Source organism: Lytechinus variegatus, chromosome 8 (assembly GCF_018143015.1).
Source record: "Lytechinus variegatus isolate NC3 chromosome 8, Lvar_3.0, whole genome shotgun sequence".
NCBI classification, from domain to species: Eukaryota; Metazoa; Echinodermata; class Echinoidea; order Temnopleuroida; family Toxopneustidae; genus Lytechinus; species Lytechinus variegatus.
The window spans coordinates 42139426-42152305 of NC_054747.1; the positions used below are offsets into that span (position 1 = coordinate 42139426).

At 36.0% G+C, this 12880-nt stretch overlaps 1 protein-coding gene across 1 annotated transcript in view; it reads left to right on the forward strand.

Annotated features, from left to right (window-relative positions):
- The window catches only part of LOC121420539 (TPR repeat-containing protein DDB_G0287407-like), a 48620-nt gene extending 37119 nt beyond the window's left edge, over positions 1-11501 (forward strand). The window contains exons 19-31 of the mRNA XM_041615214.1: positions 390-562; positions 1109-1188; positions 1771-1962; positions 2381-2514; positions 2846-2930; positions 3571-3768; positions 4288-4425; positions 5979-6121; positions 6837-6960; positions 7592-7737; positions 8515-8635; positions 9052-9299; positions 10113-11501. Of these exons, the coding sequence (XP_041471148.1) occupies positions 390-562; positions 1109-1188; positions 1771-1962; positions 2381-2514; positions 2846-2930; positions 3571-3768; positions 4288-4425; positions 5979-6121; positions 6837-6960; positions 7592-7737; positions 8515-8635; positions 9052-9299; positions 10113-10284 (1954 nt within the window). The 3' untranslated portion in view covers positions 10285-11501. The remainder of the gene's footprint in view (positions 1-389; positions 563-1108; positions 1189-1770; positions 1963-2380; positions 2515-2845; positions 2931-3570; positions 3769-4287; positions 4426-5978; positions 6122-6836; positions 6961-7591; positions 7738-8514; positions 8636-9051; positions 9300-10112) is intronic.
- The last annotated feature ends 1379 nt before the right edge of the window (positions 11502-12880 follow it).

Sequence of the window (12880 nt, forward strand, 5' to 3'; positions counted from 1 at the left end):
TACCCAAGAGCAAGAGAGAGAAATAAGGAGAGGAAGGAGAGAGAGAGAAGGAGAGGGAGAGAGAGAGAGAGAAAGATGAAGTGGATAGGATGTGAAGTTCAAGGTATAGAGATTATTATGAGACTGAGCTGCACGAGGCGCCCTCTGGTGATATTTCACACTCATAAAATTCGATTTTAGCGAACTTTACACATCCATTTACTTATTTATATTAAAATATATTTATCAAGGTATAAACGATCAACAAAATCTGTTCTCATGAATCCCCTGAAAAAATTAATTCTTACAATGAATATAAACTCATATTAAGATACAAAGATTTATTCATGTTGTAATAATCGCAAAGAAACACCTCAATAGCTTATATCCCTCTATTTATTTCAATCCAGACTTTTTGAAGAATTAAAGCAGCATTTTAATATCGACATGGGTATCCCGACATCTGATAAATCCTTGGCCCAGGATCTCCCAAAGTGGTTATCACTGGCCGGGAGTTGCGGCAGACGAGTGCTTATTGTCCTCGATGCTTTGAATCAACTGGATTCGGGCGCTGCAGGAGAAGGTATTGCCTAAAGATGCATATCTTTTACGTTTTTAAATCAATATAATATTTCATGAAATTTTTATCATATGAACTTGATAAATACGTATATCAGTATGACAGGCCACATTTATCCTTTGAATGGCTGAAGTGTTCAGTCGGCTGACGCGTTTTCATAAATGGTTGGGAAGGCATAAAACAAATTAGGTGTATAACAAAGGACTCTGCAATGAGATACAAACCCACCTGCACCTGCGTAGTTAAGACACATGTGACATTTACAATACGGATTAAAATACTTGCACAGTTTATGTAGTTTACGTTCATGTTTTGACGGATCTCTTTAGTGCAACTTATTATGTAACCCATATATTTGACTGAGATGTATATATTTTTCAATTTCAACAGGAGATGAGCTTGAGCTAAAATGGCTCAATACGAATTAAAATATTTGCACAGAGTTTATCTAGTTTATGTGCATGTTTTGACGGAGCTCTTTAGTGCAACCTACATATGTAACCCCTATATTTTACTGAGATATATATATATTTTTTTCAATTTCAACAGGAGATGAGCTTGAGCTAAAATGGCTACCTCTTGAGCTCCCACCAAATGTGCAAATGCTTCTTTCTACCTTACCGGGGAAGGTAATGTTGTCATCAATGTTGTATTTTGACGATTTGAAGAGATAGAGTGACTTTTTTAAAAGTTCCCGATCCCTTTTTACCCTTAAACTCTTATTCTTTGCTATGTACATATTTCAGTTATGTGAAGATTGATAATAATTGTTAATTATAATTGTTATATGAATAGAAATTATAATAATAACATTGTTATTGACTAATTTTGTCACAATAATTATGATGATAATTATGGTTATAATGAAGATGCGATGATGTTGATGTTGATAATGCCGATGTTGATGCAAATGATGATGGCGATGATGGTGATGATGGCGATGGTGATGATGGTGATGGCGATGATGATGGCGATGATGACGTTGAAGATTAATAGCGATGATGATGAGGATGATGGCGATGATGCCGGCGATGATTATGATGATGGTGATGATAATGATGATGACGGTGATGATGATGATGGTGGTGATGATGGTGACACTAACGATGATCATTAGAGGAATGCATCAGTCTCATTAGGGATCGTAACAACGGCGTCCAATATCTAATTCTTATTTCTTTTAACAAAATGTTGTATTTTACCCTCTCCAGGCGTTGGATGCCGTAAAATCGAACAACTGGCCAGTATTCCATGTTCATCCCTTAAACCAAGAAGAGAAAGGCGAGATCATACGATGCTATATGGAACTCTACTCGAAGAACCTCAATACTGAACAGACAGATTTGATAGTCAATGCTAAACAGACCTCCAATGCTCTTTACCTAAGGGCTTTATTGGATGAGGTGAGACTAATTGATTCATTAATTAACTCAATTTATGATAATGTTAATACTTGTGATAAATGATGATGGTAGTGGTGATCATGATGACGATGATGATGATAATGATAATAATAGCAATAATGATAATAATAAAATTCGTCATGATCATCATCACCCACAGCATTTGCGTCCTTTGGCAAGAAGTTTATCTACATCTGCTACTTCTCACCAAGGTGCAGTGCATGGGTACCTAGTAGGAACTAATTCCTTGAAAGTCCAAGCGTTCGATAAGGGTAGCCGTGCTAAGTCCAGTGTAATAGTATGCACCGTGTAGAAAAAAATGTATTTAGCACTCTGTAAATACTGCATAGTATTTATGATATTTTTCATTGCTATAAGTAACTTGATATTTACACTTATTGTTTCACTCCATTCTTAGGTGCGCGTTTATGGTTCTTTCTACCAACTGACTTCATCAATCAAGAATTATCTAGAAGCACAGGATCCTGGTCAACTGTTTGTCAAAGTTCTTGAACGTCTAGAGTCTGACTTTGAACAAGGAGAACACGGAAGGTATAAATATTCTCCATCACAATTCTCATTAGAGGATGCTAGGTTTATTAATTCAGTAATGTATGATAATAAACATTTGGTTAGTATTTTCAAATTAAATCTCTGAAAATTTGATTATTCCTTTGTTTTAATTTCATTCTCTCAAATTCTGTTGCTATTGCTGGTAAAAACGATGCTCTATTCTCTGTCATACTTTCTTCTTGTTGTTTTATTGATTTTAATGCATGTCTACTGATATCTTAATTGCATGGCCCCAAAGAATGAGGTCTAAGAAATATTTGCACTTGCATTTCGTAAATGTCCATCTGTTTGTTGTACATCCTTGATGTAGGCCTAACCTTGTTCGGGATGCAACCTGTGCTCTTTGGTGCAGTAGCAGAGGGCTGAGCGAAGAGGAACTAACATCATTTCTGCAGGTGGGGATAGGCATGACCTGCAAAACAGTTTCATGCGCATTCGTGTATTTAATTTTGTTTTTATTGACATGACATCTGTTGCCCATGATGTTGCCATGACGGGCGTGAAGGACGTACATAATTATGAAACAAAATTAATTTCCGTTCTAGAACAAGGTGCAAACTTCACAAACAGAAAGTAAAATGAGAAAAATAATTATTTTTTTCAAAGGAAGACTTTCTTCAATATTTATCCACAAATCTTATAATAAATACTACATACCAAATGATAGTAGACATTCATAGAAAACAGAATTTTAATCAGTTCGATGTGCCTGTATTCATCAATTTCTACAAGAAACTAAATTTGTTGCTTATCCATAATGCATTCTACCTCGTTTTGAAATTTAAATTTCTTTGGAAACGAGGGAAACGATATATAACCTTGTGAACATCGAGTAGAAAATGCATATTTAGCATGTAAATTATCAATATCAAAAGTCGATTAATTTCCGTCTGGTATGCCAAATACAAAATTATCTACTTGATAAGAACCCAGCAAACGCGAGTCGCTAACTAATGTAGGAACTATCTTGCAGCTTGCTAAATGTTTCTTGATATGTGATTGGTTTCCTTTCGATTGATTCTCTTTTTATTCCAGGTTCCATCACGTATTTGGTCGCCTTTCTACCTCTCCCTCGAGGAAAACCTTGTTAACCGTAACGGCATCGTAAACTTCTTCCACGATCATCTACGACAGGCTGTAGAGAGGAAGTACGTCTCAGTCCATGCAGAGAAAAGACGAAACTTCCTAAATCTTGCCGAGTTCTTTGAAAAGCAGGACATAAATGAGAGATATGTATGTAATTTTGTAAAAATATCTTGATTGAATAAATCAAAGCCGATAACATTTCCTTGTGTCCTACGTCTGGTGCTAGTCAATGGGGGGGGGGTGATGTCTCCTCAGGTCGTTTTAGACGTCATAATAGCTTGGTCTTTTTATATTAAGACTTTAGAGGGTTTATTTTAAAATTGGATTTGAATTCTTAAGTGCTGATCACTAATACCAACAATAAATTCTTATATAACTAGATAATGTTTACTAATTGATAAGGTTTAGTCAGTGAAAGGAAATTATTTAGCGGAACAATATTGGGGACCAATTCTAAAACTGGTTATTCTATAATCACATGTTTGTATTTTCTATGTATAGTACATTCTAAGAACGCGAGCATGTCATAAGGTTGAATCCGTAGATGCAAGTCATTTAGCTGAAAATAGATAAGGGACCAATTAACAACTGAATTTCTTATCATTCTAAGAAAGGCCATTTCGAAATCACATAGACTCTCTTCATACATCCTTCAAATCCTGACAGGTGGAAGAGCTACCAGCATTGTTGATGGAGCTGAGTGATCTTCCTAGACTCAAGAAGGTTGTCATGATCCCCAAGGCATTCCAGCTTCTCATGAACACATCAGAAGGCAAAGTTCGACTCATCCAAGCCTGGAGAATGGTAAGATCCAATAGCTTCAAGGAGTGTTCACATCGGTATATGTATTAGAAGCCGGTTCTTACCAAAAAAATTCTGAAATCTTCTTTCCCCGTGGCCCTGCTTAATAAATATCACTTTCCATATATGTGTGTTTGTGTGGGTGTGGGTGAAGGCAGGAATGTGTGTGTACTTTTTGGTTTCTCTAAGTGTACATGGTTGACGTTGCAAGTGTACCAGGCATTTAGGGATGAATAGATCACTGGTGTCAGAGATTATGTCAGTTACATACATCATTACTGTTATGAAACCCTGCACAAATGGAGTGACAAGTAACAATATCACTATAAATCCAGCTGCCAATCATGGCCGTCACGGTGGGAAGCGGGGGTGCTGATAGCGCTGAACAACCCCAACATTTACCTGGGGATGCTGCGTATGTAATTCTCCATATAGGCAGCACCTTCTGGAAATCTGGAAGATACAATAATCAGTGGAAATGTAACAAAAAATACCTACACATCTTGAGTGAAAACTTTTTTTTCCTTGTCAAATGTCTCATCATCATTATTTGTTTGGCGTCACCTGTGCCTGGGAGGCGAAAAACAAACTTTAATCACGGTGACCCGCAGGTCTCTCTTCCCGATATAACTGAATAGGGGGGTGTAGGTGGACCACTACACCGGGATTTCCCCTACTCTTATATCAATAGTGACCGAAATTGCCTTTATTTTATAGCGAAACCCTTTTCTTTTTGGCTTGTGAAATTTAAACTAGCACCCCCTACTGTCAATGTCACCTCCTCCAACAGCCTGATTAAGATGTATCCTAAATTTATTATTGATCATTTGCTGCTCGTGGGATAAACAATGTTTTCTGAGGCAGAGCTGTGCACACGCAACGAAACATTGGACATGTGCAGTTCTTCTGCCTGGACTAAAATATAAAAAAAAAACTATTCGGACCATTCGCCAAGTCTCTGCAAAGCGAATAGCGAGTTGTCTCTACCGACAAACTCTTGTCATGTAATCCATCATTATCATAATGAATGCGCAATTGGCTTTAAGCTCCTTGAATTACTTCATGGACAATTTTGGTCAAATGACCTTTCATTTCTTTCATTATGATAGCCAGATTTCAAAGCAAGATATTGCGTAAGCTTGCCTTACATAGCAGGATGAAGAAATTGAGTAGACCAGGTTACTACAATAGCACACCAATGAACACTTTATGAAGGTATTTGTTGCATTCCTACTTTGAATGCATATCATTGCATGTCGCACAATGTACTTGGCAAGCTGTGAATACCAGTCGTTCGTGGAAGCATTGTTGTTTTTTGTGGATGTAAATGAAAACGACAATTCAAAAGAATATATGAATAATCAAGACATCAAAGTTGGTGCTTATCTCATTAGATTTTAAACCGCTATGTCACTTTAGTACAAATGACCTTCTTCTGATCATGCGTAGAATTTTTGATCATGCGCAGAAAGGAACTACGAACTGGCTTATTATGTAGGGGTGAAAATTCCCACTTTCGTTACATTATACTGATGATGATTGTTTTTGTTTTTCAGCTTGGAGGTTTTGAGCAAGCAGGACAGGCCTACCTTGAATTCGTCAACCATTCTAAAGCTTTCAGTGAGGTCAAAGAGAAGGAATCCCTGCTAGCCTGTCTAACAGACTTCTTCACAGAGCTGGGTATCCTCAAAATTGCCAGGTCAGACCGAAACCAAAGGGCAAGCCGACGCCAATATCATTCTATAATTATCTTACACAAAGATGGGGTTGGGGAGGATTCATTTTAGTATAATCATTGATTGATATCGAGATGTATAGATTTCCCTTGATTTCCCTGACAATATTAATTCCTCTGAGATCAAAGCAAACTTAACAGAAATGGAATGACACTTCTACTACTACTAGTAATAATAATATAACATATTCATTTAGGCAGGTGCTCTAGGCGCTTCTATATATAGCCAGGCTATTTGTCACAAACATTCTTTAAAATTATTTGCCCACAGTTAACAAGATGTTGTTGGGTTGTTTAGAATCTTATTACAGTTGGGTAAATGTAAGTTGTGTAAATGTAAGTGTAAAAAGTTGTGTAAATGTAAGTGTAAATCAGACGTCTTTTTTAATGTTCTCAGTGCGATCGTTATTAAACAGATACAGTGGTGCTCAGAAGTTATTGAACCCCACCAGCCATGGAGTATTAAAGTTCTGCCATGTTTTAGATATTTAATTTTGAAATCGGGTGATAAAATATAACATTCAATAAAGTTTACCTTGGCTCGCCAACCATTATTAAGTTGTCAGTATTCAGCATGAATGAGTGTGTTATTGTTGGGGGTAACTAACTTTTGAGCACCACTGTATGTGCTTACATACTATTATCATATATTTATCGTTATTGTGTTGATTTGTTATAGGCAATTGAATGAGAGGCTTCTGAGTACACTGGAAGACCTTCATGCAGGAAGTGACGTCTGTCATGTGACTCATCACGTGAGATATGAGACCAAGAAAACAAGTAGACATCGTGATGTCATTGAAGTAAGTTTATTCTAACAAAATATGTAAATTGATAGGCAAGATATAAAAATACATCTGAATAAAGTGATATAAATTGTATTGCCAGGTTTCTTCTTGGTAGAATAATACATGAAAAGAGCATTTCTACGTCTATTTTTTACCGACCTTCGGCCTCTCTGAAAAATCGCTACTGATATTTGCAGGGTTTTTTACAGCAAATCCCACAAGCAAACCCATACCCCAGGACCACATTTCCAATATATTTTACTAACTTTAAAGAGAAATGCCAGTAGTTACACTGGGACAGTGTATTATGATTGCTTTGAATGTCGTGCCCGACGCTTGACCCGAATCCTGTGCTTATTTGCTATTTCTCAGCAATTACACAATTTCTTCCAGAATCCTTTGGCACATGTTCCTTATTTACACTAACAGACACTGTGGTGGTCATTTCATTGGATTCTGTACGAACTCATTTTGATATCGTTACCCAAACTGGCATTTACCTTTAATGATATAATCTATTGCCTTTTTCAGAGTCTGTTTCTTCATTTATCATAGTTCAATTAGATTTGTATACTGTTAATTTAAATCCCTGATGATAATCTTAAAGTGGTTTATGGGAGCTTGTCTTTATGTTTCCCATTTACAGAACTTGCTTGAGTTGGGTATCGTATGTCAGAAGTTAGCCGACTATACCGCCGCCACTGCCTACTTCGAGGACGCCCTCAACCGGTTGTCTCACCCTGATACAGTTGAACATCGCCTCCAGATGATCAAAGCTCTTACTGGACTAGGGTTAGATATTCTTTAAAGTAGCACTACATCTATTTAATCCATCACATGTCTGATATCCTGATAAAGGATAATAAAAAATACATATTTTTTAACAAAATATATTTATGCATATTTATTCATAGCAAATATTACAAATCATAACTGAAATAGTTTGTTATATTTACATGTACATGCTTCGAAATAGTGAAATATTTTTTATTACCATTGACTTATTGTGCTTTTAAAAGTTTTCTTTTGAATGATTTTATCAATCTATCATATTCATTCTCCTGTTATTCATTCATCTTTATCAATAATTTACTGTGCAAATGTATGTAAATAATTTTAATTGTCTCTGTATTTTTTCACCATGTATTTTAATTGATACCCTGTAAAGCATGTGTAAGTCAGTTTTTACTGCGATACATGTCTGTTAAATAAACCATTAAATGAATGAATGAATGAATGATTCTCTTCAATATTTTTTTTAAGAATAAAAAAGATGGATCAAAAGGCTTTATCTCTCACGATTTGCTTCCACCTTTTCTCTCCCGATGAATCTTTGTTTCCATCATATCATGTGCAACTTCTATTCTCAATATTTTCACTCTTAACCACCCCTCCAATGTTTCTTTTCTCTCTCTCTCTCACTTATCTTGCTCTTTTTTCCTTTCTTTCCAAACCCATATGCCCCGTCTTCTCTCTCTCTCTCTTTCTGTCGATGGCAATCTCTATATCTTTGCCCCCTAAATCTTTATACTTACAAATCATCTCCTTTTCCCCATTTGATTCTGTTAGCCAAGCGTATAGTATGACATCACAACCGTTGGAGGCTCAACGATTCTACCTGAAAGCCCTTGAGATATGTGACCAGGTTCTACCAGTCAACCATCACTACACTGCCACTCTAAATGGACTGGTAATGTCTTAACTTAATTTCTCTCTATCATTGTTGAATTTCTGCTGTCATGCTTTTTACCACAAAGCGAAATTATCCTTTCAAGCTATAAAAAAAATTATTAGCTATGCTCAGTGTATTCAAGGTATTAAGTAATCCTACCCGTTTACCGCACCTGGGTCCAGTGCAGCATATTGTGGATCAATTTCTTGCTGAAGGAAATTATGTCATGTCTGGCGTTATAACCAATCACACTCTGTATCGAATTCCAGGGATTCACTGATTGGTCATAATTTTGATGGCCTTGATGACTCAAAGTCTTAGATATGAAGATAAGTTGATAACAAACTCTTATTTTAATTGAAAAAAAGGAGGAAAATTAGATTCTTTTTTTAATGTGTAGTTATAGAACACCCTCTTGTATGTTCATGTTACAGATTGGAGAGTTACACCAGAACCAAGGAAGAGCAACAGAAGCGTTGCAATACCACATCCTTGACATACTAGAGACTCAACGCACTGCAGGACTGGGGAAGCCACGGGTAGCTGCCATCTTGAATAATATTGGGTTGTCTTTGATGGACCTCGACCCAATGGGAGAGGATGCCCTTCCGTTTTTTGTTGAGGCCTTGTCAATACTCATCGATGCTTATGGACCGGTGCATGTCGATGTTGCTTCTGTCAGGTAATATTCATTAGTTTGTAGATTTTTATGGAAACCTGCTTGATAGAAGAGTCGAACACAATGCAAAACGTAACGTACACTACCAGGATATACACTTTTTTTGGAGCATTGATTATCAACTCAAGCTATTTGTCTTAATCATGTCATGTAAACTTTAGTGCGGTTGCATACCTACATGACCAAAAGGAGCTAGGATTCGGGTGGGTCTGCATTGTTCTAATCAACCTACCAGCGAGTTTCTAACATGAATTACAAGCTCTGTGCTTAAAGGGATGGTCCGGGCCGAAAATATTCATACCTTAATTATAGAGTAGAATTCACAGAGCAAAGTGCCAAAAATTTTATCAAAATCGGATAACAAATAATAAAGTTATTGCTTTATAATGAAATAAGTTGCAGCAATGAATATCTAATGCACTAAATTAGTTGTCAATCCATTTTTTCTAGTTCTTGGAGAAAAATTGAATAAACCTAATTTCAAATAAATAAAATACAAAAGAACAAGTGGGGATGTGACATTATCAGGCCACGTAATGAATATTCATGAAGACTCTTTTCACAAAATATTGCTAAACTTTAAAATTTTGTTATTTGTTATCCAATTTTGATGAAAAGTTTTGCCATTTTGCTCTATGAATTCTACTCTATTTAGTAAGCTATAAATACTTTCAGCCCGGACCATCCCTTTAAGTCAAATCGTTTGCATTTATCTCATCTATAGGTTTTTCTTTGCAAACATGTACAATCTTTCCCTACTCTCGGTTCTATTTTATGACATTGTTGTACAATTTCATTTTCTTCTCTTGTCCGCAGAATGAACATAGCTGCCTACTTCTTCAATGCCAAGCTGTACAAATATTCTCTCTTTCAATATAAGAGAGCATTCGAGATATTCAAGGTTTATATGGGATCTCTCCATCCCAAGTCTCAGGAAGCCAGGCAAGGACAGAAAGAGTTGAGGCCGTTTACCATGGTGCAAAAATAAAGGATCTTCCAAATCATTGCCTAATGTTGAAATATATGTTACCTCTGCTAAGCTATCAAATCTTACTTTATATACACCACGTTCTTATATACGTTTTGTTTACTTTGAAGTACATTATATGTGTAAAATGCGCAATAAAGGAAGTAAGTATTATTTCAATATTATCATTGTAATTATACCTTGTGTGGTAAATGCAATTGAATTATATCTTAAAGAACATTGAAATAAGAGTTCTGTGGTGCTGAGCTATCGAAGAGAATGTTGGTGCTTACATGCAGATTTTATTTTTTGACAGTACACTCCAACAGGGGATTGGTTAGAAAAGTCAATCTGTTGGCGATTATGATTGTGTGTCCAACCAAACAGTGGTCAATCCTGCCTGAAATTCTGGTATAATCTAACCAGGAATTGAATATGGCTGAATTTATTTCCTATCATATTGGTAAACAATTAAGCCCCTAACTATGTTATAATGATGGTCATAAAATTGACATTTATAAAACGCTTTTGACAACATTGTATAAAGCGCTGTTTAAAAAATTATACAGGGTGATATACACTTGCAACATTCTAACTCCATGCTTGCTATGATTCCATCAAATAGAAATCACATATTTTCTTATTTCCCACCTTTTTTCATGGGGGTGTTTGGGGGTTTTTCCTACTAAAACTCAAATCGACCTTCATCTAAAGCTATTGTTAATAAAAGCTGTCGCTATTTGACGCATCCAATTGAAGTATATTCTTTGCCGGGCAAATCTATGTAAAGTTTACCCGCTTTCACGTAGGCACTCGCTCAGGAATGGCTCATCAAGAAAACCCAGCAACATATTTTGTTTACAACGACTATCATTAGAGTCCAAAATGTTTCTTCGAAATGTAACCAAACTTGTTTTAAAGGTTATGACACGTATGAATAGAAATTACCAAAAGGAATGTGTCATGTGTTGCATGAACAAACCCACTACATCATGATATTGTAATGAAATCGTCATAACATATTTATGAATCCAGGAGATTCATTTCTACCCAACTTTGGACTATTGTGTTGATTTGAAGGATGAAAAATAATCACCCTTTTATGAATTTCATCTCCCCTATAGACTTTGTACACAAAGTACAAAATAAGCCATTTTCGGCATGACATTGTCTCTTAAAAAGTCACGTGGCGTCGCGATGTTGCGAATTTGGTTTCAAAAGTTGCGCGAGACTTCGAAGAAAAAAGCAATACAATTTTGCGGTGCTATCTTTTTGCGTTTCGGAAATATCGCGCGAAGCGTTGGGGGGTAGGGATCATGGCCTTTGGGGGTAAAAGATACGAACAGGAAGAGGGTATTTTGTTTTAATCTTGGTATTTTTTAATTTGCATGTATAATGCAAATTACACAAGAATTGTGATTTATACAAGAGCAGAGGAAAAATAGAATAAAATAAACGTGTCACAATATACAATTGTATGTTACGTTGATTTATTATGTTTGTTGCAATATATCGTTATCTTGTAATATGTTTTGTCTCTGTATTTTGTCTATGTAGTTGTTACAGCAGTGGTAGATTAGAAAAGATTATCGCCATATAATTATTGGGCCAGAATATTAACCCTTATAGTTCAAAAGTATCAATAAAATATTAACTAAAAATGGGACTGAGTCTGTTTTGTTTTCATGGACTAACGATCGATGTAAAGAAATTGTGAGAAAATCACGATCATTTTGTGCAATATTTTGCATATCACAATGATTTTATGCAATATTTCTGTGAACTTGTCCAAAGTTGTAAGTCCTCACTCAAGAGAAGTATACTGTCAGTATCTCATACTGTTCTCTAATAAAAATAGACCAAAGCCTACGGGAAATATATGAAAAAGAATATTCTTGTATTTTAGATTTTTATTTTCAAGTTCCATGCCCTTTTTCAAAGAGTAAACTTATATTGAAATTATCCAGGATCAACTTCCATTACTTCTGAAATTAAAAAAAAATCGTGTCCGAATGGGAATTAGGTATTGATTAATAACAACCGTTTACACTAGGTGATCAGATGCGGTGCTGGGGACACTGCATGTCAGGCATGAAATAGGCACTTTGGTAAACATCCATTCTACTCAACAATAAACATCGACCTTGCCAATGAATTTCAATACCTTTTCAAACCGTATAACATTGACCTTTCACGTGGTGCATGCAAAGCAATTGTTGGCAGACTGAAATCATGAAATTGGCTTTTGAATCGGCTTTATCATGGTCTTGACAGAGTTTACTCTTTTATTTTGTCAGTCAACCAGAAATCGTTGTAACAAAAAGATGAATGCACTTGCTGAACTTGTTAATATGACGAAATATGTCAATTCAATTCACTACCAGGTGCAGTCCCACTGTATTGTGACAGGGAGGCCGGGTAGGGGGGGGGGCATTTAAGACAACCATAATGTAACAGCTTTTCTCCTTTGATTTACACGAGTCGGACCTTTATTTTTTAACATTATTCTCTCTACTTATTCCCATTTCGCCTCTTCGCTCCCCATATGTTTTTTTTTCTTTTTACCTTTCCACTTTTTAAGATATCATGGAGATCGTTGCTCTATACGCCCTGGTTA